Genomic DNA, 12,725 nt, shown 5'->3' with positions numbered 1-12,725 from the left:
TCTGTGTCTCCCTCTCTCTCTCTGCCCCTCCCCAACTCTCTCTCTTTCAAAAATAAATAAATAAACACGAAAATAAGAAAAAAAAAGAATGCTATTATTGAAACAACAGAAGATAACAGGTACCAGCAAAGGGGTAGAGAACAAGGTACTCTTGTACACTGTTGATGGGAATGTAAGTTGGTAGAGGCAATGCAGAAAACAGCATGGGGGTTCCTCAGAAAATTTAGAAATACCATGTGATCCAGTAATCCCACTTCTGGGTATATATCCAAAGGAAATGAAATAAGCTTCTCAAAGTGTTATCGTCCCTCCTGTGTTCACTGCAGCATTATTCACAGTAGCCAAGATAGGAAAACAACCTCAGTGTCTGTAGACAGATGAAGAGATACAGAAAAATGTTGTATGTATATAAATGGAATATTATTGAGCCTTTAAAAAGAAGGAAATCCTGCCATTTGTGACAACCAGGATGAACCAGGAGGATGCTATGCTAAGTGAAATAAGTCAGACACAGAAAGACAAATACTGCATGATCTTACTTATATGTGGACCCTAAAGAGATGGAACTCATAAAAGCTGAGTAGAATGGTGGTTGCCTAGGGGCTTGGGGCTGGAGGAGATGTTGATCCAAGGTACAAAGTGTCAACTATGCAGGATGAGTGAGTTCTGGAGTTCTAACGGACAGCACGGTGACTACAGTTATTAACAGTATGTTATATGTTTGAAATTTACTAGGAGAGTTGATCTTAAATGTTCTCAGCTCGTTGCACGCACACAAGGCAATATGTGAGGTGATGAATTAGCTTGACCATGGTAATCATTTGCAAGTACATATATGTTAAAACTTCACACTGTACACCTTAAATATGTACAATTTTTATTCGTCAATTATACCTCAATAAAGCTGGGAAAAAACCCACAAATGTTGTTAAGGATGTGGAGAAGTTGAAGCCCTCCTACGCTGCTGGTGGGAATGTGAAATGGAGAAGTCGCTCTGGAAAACTGTTTGGCAGTTCCTCAAAAACTTAAACATAAAGTTACTGTGTGTCCCATCAATGTACACTCTTGGGCATATAGGCATATACCCAAGAGAAATGAATAAGTATGTTCACATGAAAACTTGAACACAAATATTCACAGAAGCGTTATCCATAATAAAAGAAGGCTAATAATCAATGATTCAAACATCCATCTCAAGAAGGTATGAAAGTAACAGGAAAATAAAGCAGGAGATTGAATAGAAATGAATACAACAGAAAACAAATATACTGTGGGAAAATTCACAAACAAAAGTTGGTTCAACGAAAATACTACTAAAATTGATAAATCCCTGGTGAGACTGACCAGAGAGAAGTCACAAATAACCAAAGTAATAGATCAAAAAAGGGACATCAGTAGAAATCTTAGACATTTTAAACAATAATAAGAGGATATAATAAACAATCTTATGCCAATAAATTCGAAAACTTAGATGAAATGGGGAAATCCCTAGAATTTGCTAAACTGACGGAAAATGAAAGAGAAAATCAGAATAGTCTGATTAAAGGCATTGTATTCACAACTAAAAATGTTCTTGCAAAGTAAATTCCAGGTCCTGGTAGCTTCACTGTTGAATACACTAAACATTTAAGGAAGAAATAATATCAGTCTTTTGTTGTTGTTGTTTTCCAACCATCTCAAACTCTTCGAAAAGTTGCAAGACTAGCACAAAGAACTGCTTTTATGGAAGCATTTGATAATAAATTACCAGCTTGATGTCCAATCACCCTCAAATACTCTACTGTGTATTTCCTACGCAGAACATTCTCCTATGTAACCACAATAAGACCATCAAAACTTAGGGGTGTCTAAAGCAGTTCTAACTCATAGAAACAGAAAGCATTAATTGTGGTCGCCAAGGGCTGAGGGAAGGGGAAAATGAGGAACTTATCCGATGGGTATACAGTTGCAGTTTTACACAATGAAAAAGTTCTAGAGTTCTGTTATATAATAATGTGACTATAGTTAACACTACTGTACACTTAAAAATGTTTCGGTGATTGGGGTGTCTGGGTGGCTGAGCTGGTTAAGTGTCCCACTCTTGATTTTGACTCAGGTCATGATCTCACAGTTCGTGAGTTTGAGACTGGTGTCAGGCTCTGAGCTGACAGCATGGAGCCTGCTTGGGATTCTCTTGCTCCTTCTCTCTCTGCCCCTCCCTCACTCACGCACGCGCACACACACACACACACACACACACACTTTTTCTCTCTCAAAAAATAAATAAACTTAGAAAAATGTATGTATATAGGGGCACCTGGGTGGCTCAGTCAGTTAAGCGTCTGGCTCTTGACTTCAGCTCAGGTCATGATTTCATGGTTCGTGGATTCAAGCCCCATGTCGGGCTCCACATTGATCGTGCAGAGCCTGCTTGGGATTCTGTTTTCCTCTCTTTCTGCCCCTCCCCCGCTCATACAGTCTCTCTCTCTCTCTCTCTCTCTCTCTCTCTCAAAATAAAAAAACTTAAAACAAATATATATATATATATATTTTTTTTTTTTTTAAATGTTCAGTGATAAATGTTATGTGCTTTTATCATGATTTTTAAGAAGCAGTATTACTTGCTGGAGATGATAAAATTGGAAAGGTTTTAAGAAATGAGAAAAAAAGAAAATTTAAGTGAAAAATTGGAATATAATTAATAAACCAAAACAAACACACAAAATCAATTGGTGTAGCTTATCACATTAGGAGAATAAAGGGGAAAAATCATATGCTGATCTCAAGAGATACAAAAAAGTATTTGATGAAATACAATTTCATTCACAAGAGCTTCTGGCAAACCAGAAATAAAAGGGGAATTTACATAATCTGATAAGGGATATTAAAAAACAGACAATTTTAAAACACAAACAAGCTCCCATGTATATACCCAAAAGAAGTAAAAACAGGTATTCAAACAAAAACTTGTACATGTATATTCACAGCAGTTGCATTCATAATAGCAAAAGGTGGAAACAACCCAAACGTCCATCAACAGATGACTGGATAAATGAAATGTGGCAAATCCATATGATGGACCATTATTCAGCTATAAAAAAGTAATGAAGTACTGATCCATGCTACAACATAGATGAACCTTGAAAACATTATGCTAAATGAAAGAAGCCAGACCCAAAAGGAAAAATATTGCATGATTCCATTTATATGAAGTACCCGAATAGTCAAATTTTTAAATATTTTTTTAATGTTTATTTATTTTTGAGAGACAGAGATAGTGAGGGGGGGAGGGGCAGAGAGAGAGAGGGAGACACAGAATCAGAAACAGGCTCCAGGCTCTGAGCTGTCAGCACAGAGCCCGACGTGGGGCTTGAACTCACGGACCACAAGATCATGACCTGAGCCGAAGTTGGACGCTCAACCGACTGAGCCACCCAGGTGCCGCAAATACTCAAATTTTTAGAGACAGAAGGCAGATTAGTGCATATAGGGGAGGGTAATAAAGAGTCTTTGTTTAATGGTACAGAGTTTTATTGTGGGAAGATGTACAAGTTCCAAAGATGGTTGTGGTGATAGTTGCACAACAATGTGAAAGTACTTAATGCCACTGAATTGTACACTTAAAATGGTTAAAATGGGGAGACGCCTGGCTGGCTCAGTCAGTTAAGCATCCGACTCTTGGTTTCAGCTCGGGTCATGATCTTGCAGTTCGTGGGTTTGAGCCCCACATCAGGCTCTGCACTGACTGTGCAGAACCTGCTTAGGATTCTCTCTCTGTCTCTCTCTCTCTGCCCCTCCCACATCTCTCTCTCTCTCTCTCTCTGAAAACAAATTAACTTTAAATTTTTTTTAAAAATGAAATAAACTTTTAAAAACTGGTTAATTTTATGTTATGTGTATTTTACAATAGAAAGTAGAAGAAATCATGCTCAATGATAAAATATAAAAGCCTTCTATGATCAAGAATAAGACAAGCATGTCTGCTAGAGTCAATATTCAGCAATGTACTAGAATAAGACAATGGAACAAGGCGAAAAAGAAGTATAAGAAGTATAAGAATAGTAAAGAAAGAAACCCAACTCTTGTGATTTGTAGGTGACAAGACTGTGTAGGACAAAAATGTTAAATCCTCAGATAAACTATTGAAATTAATGGGAATTTCTGTTCCCAACCATGATGGAGTGTCAGAAAACAGGTATATCTTCCTGTCTTAAACAACTAAGAAAATGGACAAGAAAAGTGAAATAGGTTCTCAGAGATTAGACAGCAGGCAGCACAAGACAGGAGGCAAGCAAGAGATAGTCCTACAACTGTCCCAGGTTAGCACTTGGAGAAAGTATCCAGGCAGCAAGACCGAGAGGGAGGACACACACAGCCTAGCAGTCTCACTGAGTTGAGAAGACAGAATTTTAGGAAAGCCAACATAGCAAGAATTTGTGGGCAAAATTCTGGGGAGGAGACACACAGAGGGAACATTCTGGAGATTTTCACAAGGATCCCCTCAAGTCTTTTGGGTAAGTATTAATGTGTAAATGGGTATGAGGAAACTACCCAAGGCTGGGAGGGGAGTGGGGAGAAGCACCATGGATAAATAGGGGAGAATCCTCAGAATAGTCTGTATTCTCACCATCCAGAATGAAAGGACTTAATATACAGAACATTGAGTCTTCAGAAGAGTATTGCCTCAGGATGAGGCCAACTTATACCTAGACTATAGGCTTCCTTAAACCCATGCTGACTGGGGTAGATTAAATAATGGTCCCCAAGATGTCCATGCCCTAATCCATAGACTCCATGAATAATACTCTAGATGACAAAAGGGATTGTGCATATGTGGTTAAGTTAAGGATATTGAGATGGGGAGATTATTTTGGATTGTCTGGGTGGGACTGATATAATCGAAATCAAATGGTCTTTATAAGAGCAACACAGGGGGAGTCAGTCAGAAAAGAAAGCAGTGTGATCACAGAAGCAGAAATTGCAGTGATGCACTTTTAAGATGGAAGAAACCACAGCTCAGGAGTTCAGATGGCCACAAGAAGCTGAAAAAAGCAAGGAAACAAATTCTCCCCTCAGAAACTTGAGAAAGAACCAGCCTTGCCAACATGTTGACATTTGTTCAGAAAAATCATTTCAGATTTCTGACCTCCAGAACTGTAAGAGAATAAAATTGTTTTGTTGTAAGATACCAAGACTGTGATAATCTGTTATAGAATCAAGAGGAAACTAATATAGTAACTATATTAACAAAGCTTAAAAGCAAGCCTTGAAGGTACCAAACTGGTTATAAGTACCTGTGTCCCAGAACAAAGCCCAACAATATTTAAAAGAATACAACAAAATCCAACATCCAGCAATGTAAAATTCACAATGTCTGGCATCCAATGAGAAATTACCAGGCATGCAAAGAAGCAGGAAAATAGAACTTATAACCAGAAGAAAGCTCAGTGAATACAAACACCCTTACAAGTGACACAGATGATAGAATTAAGCAAAAACATTGAAACAAGTGAAACATTGAAACAATATAAACATATTCTATATGGTCAAGAAAAGTAGAAGAAGTAATGAACATGAAAAAAGAAATGGAAGATATTTTAAAAGGCCTAAATTAAGCTTCTAGAGATGATATACAGTATCTGAAAAGAAAAATACATTGGATGGGATTAATAGCAGATTAGATGTAGACGATCAATGAAGTTGAGACATGCGGTAGAAGCTATGCAAAATAAAATGAGGGGGAGGGGATTAAAAAATAAAGTGTTAATCAATGACCTGCAGGACAATACCTAGTAGCCTAACATGTATGTAATTGGAGTCCCAGAGGCAGAAAAAAAAAAAAAGAGGGGAGAAACTATTTGAAGAAATGATGACCTAAAATTTTCCAAATTTGATGACAAACCCATAGATCCAAGAAGTTCAGTGAACCCCAAACAGGAGAAACATATAGAAAAACACACCAAACAAATCACAATCATTTTTATTTTTATTTAAAAAAAATTTTTTTCAATGTTCAATTATTTTTGAGAAAGAGAGAGACAGAGTGTGAGTGGGGGAGGGGCAGAGACAGAGGGAGACACAGAATCAGTAGCAGGCTCCAAGTTCTGAGCTGTCATCACAGAGCCCAACATGGGGCTTGAACTCACGAACTGTGAGATCATGACCTAAGCCAAAGTTGGACGCTTAAGCAACTGAGCCACCAGGCACCCCTATTTTTATTTTTAATGTTCATTTATTTATTTTGAGAAAGAGAGAGAGTGTGCATGTGAACAGGGAAGGGGCAGAGAGAGAGAATCCTAAGCAGGCTCCCCGCTCAGCACAGAGCTCGACAGAGGGCTGGATCTCACCAACCAACAACCGTAAGATCATGACCTGAGCTAACATCAAGACTCGGGTGCTTAACCACCTGAGCCATCTAGGCACCCTCACAATTATTTTTTTTTAAATAAGTCTCTCTGCTCCTTCCCTGCTTGCACGCGCTCTCTCTCTCTCTCAAAATAGTAAGTATACTTATTTACTTGGGTAAGATACAGAATCTGAAGCAGGCTCCAGACTCTGAACTGTCAGCACAGAGCTGCACATGGGGCTCAAACTCAAAAAGTGTGAGATCGTGACCTGAGCAGAAGTCGGACACTTAACCAACTGAGCCACCCAGGCGCCCCAAAGATCATTTTATAATAAGAGTAAAACTAAGTTATCTTCATTTTGAAAATGTAATGTGTTTCCTTGCCAAGGGCCTGAAGATGTAAAGGTCAGAGCCAAGGTCAGAGGACAAAAGAAGTGACAAAATGAGGCACTGCTTCTCCTCCAGTCACTGGTGCCAAATCAACTTTCTGTCAGTATCTGGGAGTAAAGACAGGCAGTTCTCCAGACCACCATACCCTTCTTCTGTTCCAATCTAGCGTCTTGCTAATCCAAAATTCAAATGTCCAGGCCAATCTCCACCATGGTGTGAGGAAACATCACTTAAATGCACATTATAATAAAGGGTGATGTAAACCAAAAGCAGTCTCAGCCTGGCACAAGTTCAAAGCAGATGTCATTCTCCTTTTGGTCAGGTGGCTCTTCCCTGAGGACACCCTTAGGTACTTCTTAAATTTCTCTATTCCCATGTCCTAGATTCCCAGGGGAAAAAACCCAAACAAAACAAATCTCTTCCTGCCTGAGTTCTGGGCTTTGACTTCAATTTAAAACTGCCCCTTCTGGTGGTCACCTGTCTCACCAGCTGGGCAGGAAGCCAAACTCTGGGCACAGCATTTCTCTGGCTGCCTTTCTTCTGGCTTCAAGCACCTGTTTTCTTGAACATCCATCTCATCCCAAGGCTGTCTAACCTGGCCTTTTCTGATGGGCTGCTCTGGAGCCTCCACTTAAGAAAACTCATCCTGGGTTCACCACTGGCCTTGTCTGTCTCTTCTATTCCACTTCTGGGTATATGCCCAAAAGAACTGAAAGCAGGGACCTGAAGAGAGATTTGTACACCCATGTCCATAGCAGCATTATTCACAACAGCCAAAAGGTAGAAGCAACCCAAGTGTCCATCAACTGATCAATGGATAAGCAAAATGTGGTATATACATGAAGTGGAATATTACTCAGCCTTAAAAAGGAAATTCTGACACCTGCTACAACATGGATGAGCCCAGAGGACATTATATGAAGTGAGATAAGCCAACAGATAAATATTGTATAGTTCCACTTATATGAGATACTCGTGAGAGTGTCAAAATCATAAAGACAGAAAGTAGAATGGTGGTGGCCAAGGACAGGAAGAGGGAAGAATGGGGAGTTAGTGTTAGTGGGTACAGAATTTCACTTTTGCAAACACTTTTGTAGTTTTACCTTCTGGAGACTGGCTACACAAGAATTCCAATATACTTAACACCACTGGACTATACACTTAAAAATGGTCAAAGACGGTACGTTTTGTTTTGTGTATTTCATCACAATTTTTAAAAATCAGAACATTTCATGTAAAAAAAAATATCAAGATTTCAGGGTTCATTTGAAAAAATCAAACCTGATACCACGAGACCTAGATTCTTGCCTGTCAACCATCTCCTGTTTACCACTGATCCCATCATCTATCACTCTTCTTTTTCTTTGGCTTCTTAAGGCCTGTGAGTCTGTGGCTGCTGCTCTAAGCCCAGAGTGTCACTTTTTACAGTAGAGTCCTCCATTTGCCAGCCCCCATCTGGGCAAATGAAAGGTTTTCTCTTCTCAAAAATGAACTATCTGGACCTCATCAAAATAAAAAGCTTCTGCACAGTGAAGGAAACAATCGGCAAAACTAAAAGGCAACTGATGGAATGGAAGAAGATATTTGCAAATGACATATCAGATAAGAGGTTAGTATCCAAAATCCATGAAGAACTTACCAAATTCAACACCCAAAAAACAAATAATCCCAAATAATGAAGAAATGGGCAAAAGACACAAACAGACACTTCTCCAAAGACATCCAGATGGCTAACAGACACATGAAAAGACGCTCAACGTCACTTATCATCAGAGAAATACAAATCAAAACCACAGTGAGATACCACCTCACACCAGTCAGAGTGGCTAAAATTAAGACCTCAGGCAACAACAGATGTTGGCGAGGATGCGGAGAAAGAGGATCTCTTTTGCACTGCTGGTGGGAATGCAAACTGGTGCAGCCACTCTGGAAAACAGTATGGAGGTTCCCCAAAAGATTAAAAATAGAACTACTCTATGATCCAACAATTACACTATTAGGTATTTATCCAAGGGATATAGGTTGCTGTTTCGAAGGGGCACATGCACCCCAATGTTTACAGCAGTGCTATCGACAATAGCTGAAGTATGGAAAGAGCCCAAATGTCCAACAACAGATGAATGGATAAAGAAGATGTGGGGTGTGTGTGTATACACACACACACACACACACACACACACACACACACACACACAATGGAGTATTATTACACAGCAATCAAAAAGAATGAAATCTTGCCATTTGCAACTACATGAATGGAACTAGAGGGTATTCTGCTGAGCGAAATTAGTCAGTCAGGGAAAGACAAATATCATATGACTTCACTCATATGAGGAATTTAAGATACAAAACAAATGAACATAAGGGAAGGGAAGGAAAAATAATATAAAAAAGGGAGGGGGACAAAACATAAGAGACTCTTAAATACAGAGAACAAACCGAGGGTTGCTGGAGGGTTGTGGGTGGGGGGGTGGGCTAAATGGGTAAGGGGCATTAAGGAATCTACTCCTGAAATCATTGTTGCACTACATGCTAACTAACTTGGATGTAAATTAAAAATAAATAAATGAATAAATAAATAATTATAAAAATAAATAAATAAACTGGCAATATTAGAGCTGAAAAAATAAATAAATAAAAATAAAGGTCTTCTTTTTGGTAGAGGGGCCAACACCTTCACCCCTCAGCAATTGATGATAAACACTAACACGATTAAGGCCATCCCTAGAAAGCGCTATGCCAAACTTTGCCCCGAACACACTCTGCTTGTCCTTTTTCTCTCCATTTACCTAAATATTATTCCTCCTCACTCCCCACTCATCCATGAGCCTTCTCTGTTGACTCTAATTCACAAGGGGTTCTTCCTTCTCTCACATTCTGTAGCATTTAGCATCTATATTGCAAGTTATCTTGTATGTATATATCCCATCTACCCAGTTATACTTCAAGGCCCTCACTCATTCAACAAATATAATAAAGCAGCTACTACTCTAGGCCAAACATTGTTCGAGGCACTGGGGATATGGCAGTAAACCAGAAAGACAAGGTCCGTCTTATCGTGGAGCTTACTTTCCAAAGACATTTGTATGGGCAAAGACACTCAAATAAGTGAAACATTTCAGATATTGATAAACATTGTCGGTGGGGGAAATGAAGCAGGGTAATGAACCAGAGTGAATGAGTCAAGTAGAGACTACTTTAGACAGAGTGGTCAGCGAAAGCTGTTTGAAGAAATACACCAAGTCAAGACCTGAATGGTCATGGCTGAAGGGAGGCAGCCATGAGAAAACCAAGACAAAGAGCACTCCAGTCAAAGAGAAAAGCAAGAGCAATGACGCAGTTTTAGGAATAGAAATAGCTTGTGTGGCTAAAGCATAGGAAGTGAGGAAAGACAGCAGAAGATGAGGGCAAGAGAAAAGAAGGGGCTCGGATTCTGTCCTATGTGATAACTTACAACAGGGTGACCAACATTTTATACCTTCTAATATTTTAAGGGCTGGCACTCAATGAAGATTTGAGTATCATCACCATTTCCTTGTTTGAAAATACCTAGTTACTTTGATCCCAGTCATCTCCTTGTTACTGGATAATTCTCCATCCCTTCAACAAACACTTCTTCAGCACTATTGTGTGGCACAGGGAACTGCTCACCCCTTTAATGAAGGTGGGTTTGTCCTTTATGCCAAAGTTCCAGAGCATGATATCTCCCCCTTTGGAACCCACAGCCAGGGTGCTGGGGTGAGTTGGGTGCCATGCCAAGGATGTGGCCCTCCTGTCAAAAGGGGCAGCTTTTTGGAATATCCGGTAAGAAGCCAGAGAATGCACAAAGGACTGCTGGAGACCCTGACACAGAGAAAAAAGAATTAAGTTGAGTTAAAATCCAAGTCCTGGGTAAACTGTCAATCTCTGCCTCCTCCATAGATGAGCCCTAGAGCCAAGTCCTCCCCTCCCCCCCCCCCCAAAGGAAAGTGAACTGCCTGGCTCTGTGTGTGAAAATATTTGCAATGTGCATGAACTAATCTTGGAAAGCAAGGGGGCAGAGTGCATTCCAGATGGGACCTTTACAGCATAAGACTTTTCTACTTGGCTGAATGCCCAGTAGGTCAGTCACCAAGGTAGAGGTGATCTGACCACTCTGACAACCCGCTGAACCAACCGAGCATCTAATTTTAGAACATCCCAATAGTAAAAAGGTACGAGGGAAACTCGAGCACTTCAGCCAGGAAATGCCTCACCTGCTGTAGTGATGGCCAGGCAGCTTTGCCCAGCTTATGGTGGTGAAGGGCCCTGACGATGCTGGTGTATGATGGCGGGACCTGAAGGCTAGCCAACCCCGCCCAAAGGCAGCCTGAGTCAAATCTTCTGCTAGAACCTGCCAAGCAGAACAGACACATATTTTCCTCTCTGCTCTCACGCACGGAAGGGTTTCCTGCTGAAATCTCAGAAAGAAAGCTTTGTTGTTCCATTCTACATAGCCAATCTCTCTCATTACCTCTTAAGGCCTTTCCATGGTCTGCTCAGTCTCAGCCAGCACAAAATATAGTGAGTAGGGATTCAGCCCCTTGCCCCAAACACTCCCCCAGTAGTAATTCTGAAGTGAAGCTAAATATGAAATAATATGAAAACAAACCCTCGCAGGGTTTCTGAGAACGGAACCAAAGAAACACCCAAGAATAAAGTATACACAGAACTCTTCCCAGTAGGTTGGAAAACTCATGGTAGGGTTGGGTGACAATTTAAAAATCACATATCATGTAAAATAAAAAGATTTTAGGGTAGCATGGTAGAAGTGACTGGGAAAAGAAGTATCTTTAAATCCTATATTAAAATAATGTAGAGGTGACCAGTTGTTCGCCCCAAGTCCAATCTGTTCTTTGGGAAACCACCAGGATCCAGAGGGTCTGGCCTGGCTACTTTTGGAGAGATAGATCCACTTAGAATAGGAATAAAGATGTACTTGAGGATCTGGTTTCTATGAATCCAGCCTCTTGACAACCGATTAATTCCTTTTTCTTAGGGACAAAAAACACTTCATCAACAACACCCTGCTCCAGTGTTTTTTGCCCCCCCCCCAATCCTTATAGCCCCAGGTTCAAGCCCCAATAAACCTCAGAGAATGAGTTTTCTAAGGAAGGAAATTGAAGATTCTCACAGCGGAAACCAAGGACACACAGCTAGCAACCATGACTACCGAAATTCACCACACGCACCACCAGGCAAGGTAGGATTATTTTAAGCAGTCCTCAGTGTGTAAAAATCCTGGTACACAGGAATTTGAAAAGTCCGTTGTGTCTTATGTAATGGAGCTCATCTGCCTCTTCCCATCACCTGAGAGGGGTTAAGCCCAAGCTCTGTGGTGTCAAAGGACCTGCGGAAAAATGCACAGCCCAAGGCATCCTTAAAACTTGGGATAGCCTCAGGAAACCAACAGCACCCACCCCCCACTCCAGCCTCCTGCGTGAGAACCCCCAAAGGCGGAATTATTAAAGCAGCAGGCGCAGGCAGTACCGGGGCCCTTCACACAGAGCTTCTTGGCCTCGGGCTCCAGCTCCCGGGGGCTTCTGCTCCTCCTGCTCTTGGGGCGCACAACCACCTCGGGGGTCTTCTGGGTTTCTGGGCGTTTCCTGGGAGCCATCGCGTCCTCCGTGCGAAAGGGTACTGTGCCCTATGCCGAGATCAAGGAGGGAAGATTGAGAAGCCTCTGGGGAGAAACTAGGCGGGGACCAGGGAACTAAGCCAACTTCCCGCCAAACAGCCTCACCGCGTTCAATCTGGCTTCCTGCTCCGGCCCGCCCCCTCTCAGAGAGGCACGCGAGGGGAGGGGCTCATGGGCTCCCTAGAGAAAGACCCAACGCCTGGCCTCTAAATTGGGCGCGTTGGTGCCCATCAGCTGATCTGCCAGAAATAAAGATGGCCGCCATGGCTAGAGCAGCCAACTTGAAGCCTCTTCAGACACCGCGTTGCCAGGCCTCAGCCAGTCCACATGAGACCAGGTGCCAATCAAGGCTTC

The 12,725-nt window shown here is 41.3% G+C and overlaps 1 protein-coding gene across 2 annotated transcripts in view; it reads right to left on the bottom strand.

Moving 5' to 3' along the window:
- The window catches only part of DDB2 (damage specific DNA binding protein 2), a 20,295-nt gene extending 7,570 nt beyond the window's left edge, over positions 1-12,725 (bottom strand). The window contains exons 1-4 of one of the 2 annotated variants that reach the window (XM_042959148.1): positions 12,477-12,725; positions 12,224-12,380; positions 10,951-11,087; positions 10,367-10,558 (exon numbers count right to left, since the gene is read on the bottom strand). In XM_042959148.1, coding sequence (XP_042815082.1) covers positions 10,367-10,558; positions 10,951-11,087; positions 12,224-12,350 — 456 coding nt within the window. In that variant the 5' untranslated portion in view covers positions 12,351-12,380; positions 12,477-12,725. The remainder of the gene's footprint in view (positions 1-10,366; positions 10,559-10,950; positions 11,088-12,223; positions 12,381-12,476) is intronic. The other variant, XM_042959149.1, reaches the window with a different exon arrangement.

The sequence above is a fragment of the Panthera tigris genome, chromosome D1, assembly GCF_018350195.1.
Source record: "Panthera tigris isolate Pti1 chromosome D1, P.tigris_Pti1_mat1.1, whole genome shotgun sequence".
Classification (NCBI taxonomy): domain Eukaryota; kingdom Metazoa; phylum Chordata; class Mammalia; order Carnivora; family Felidae; genus Panthera; species Panthera tigris.
This window is presented reverse-complemented; position numbering and strand designations above follow the sequence as displayed.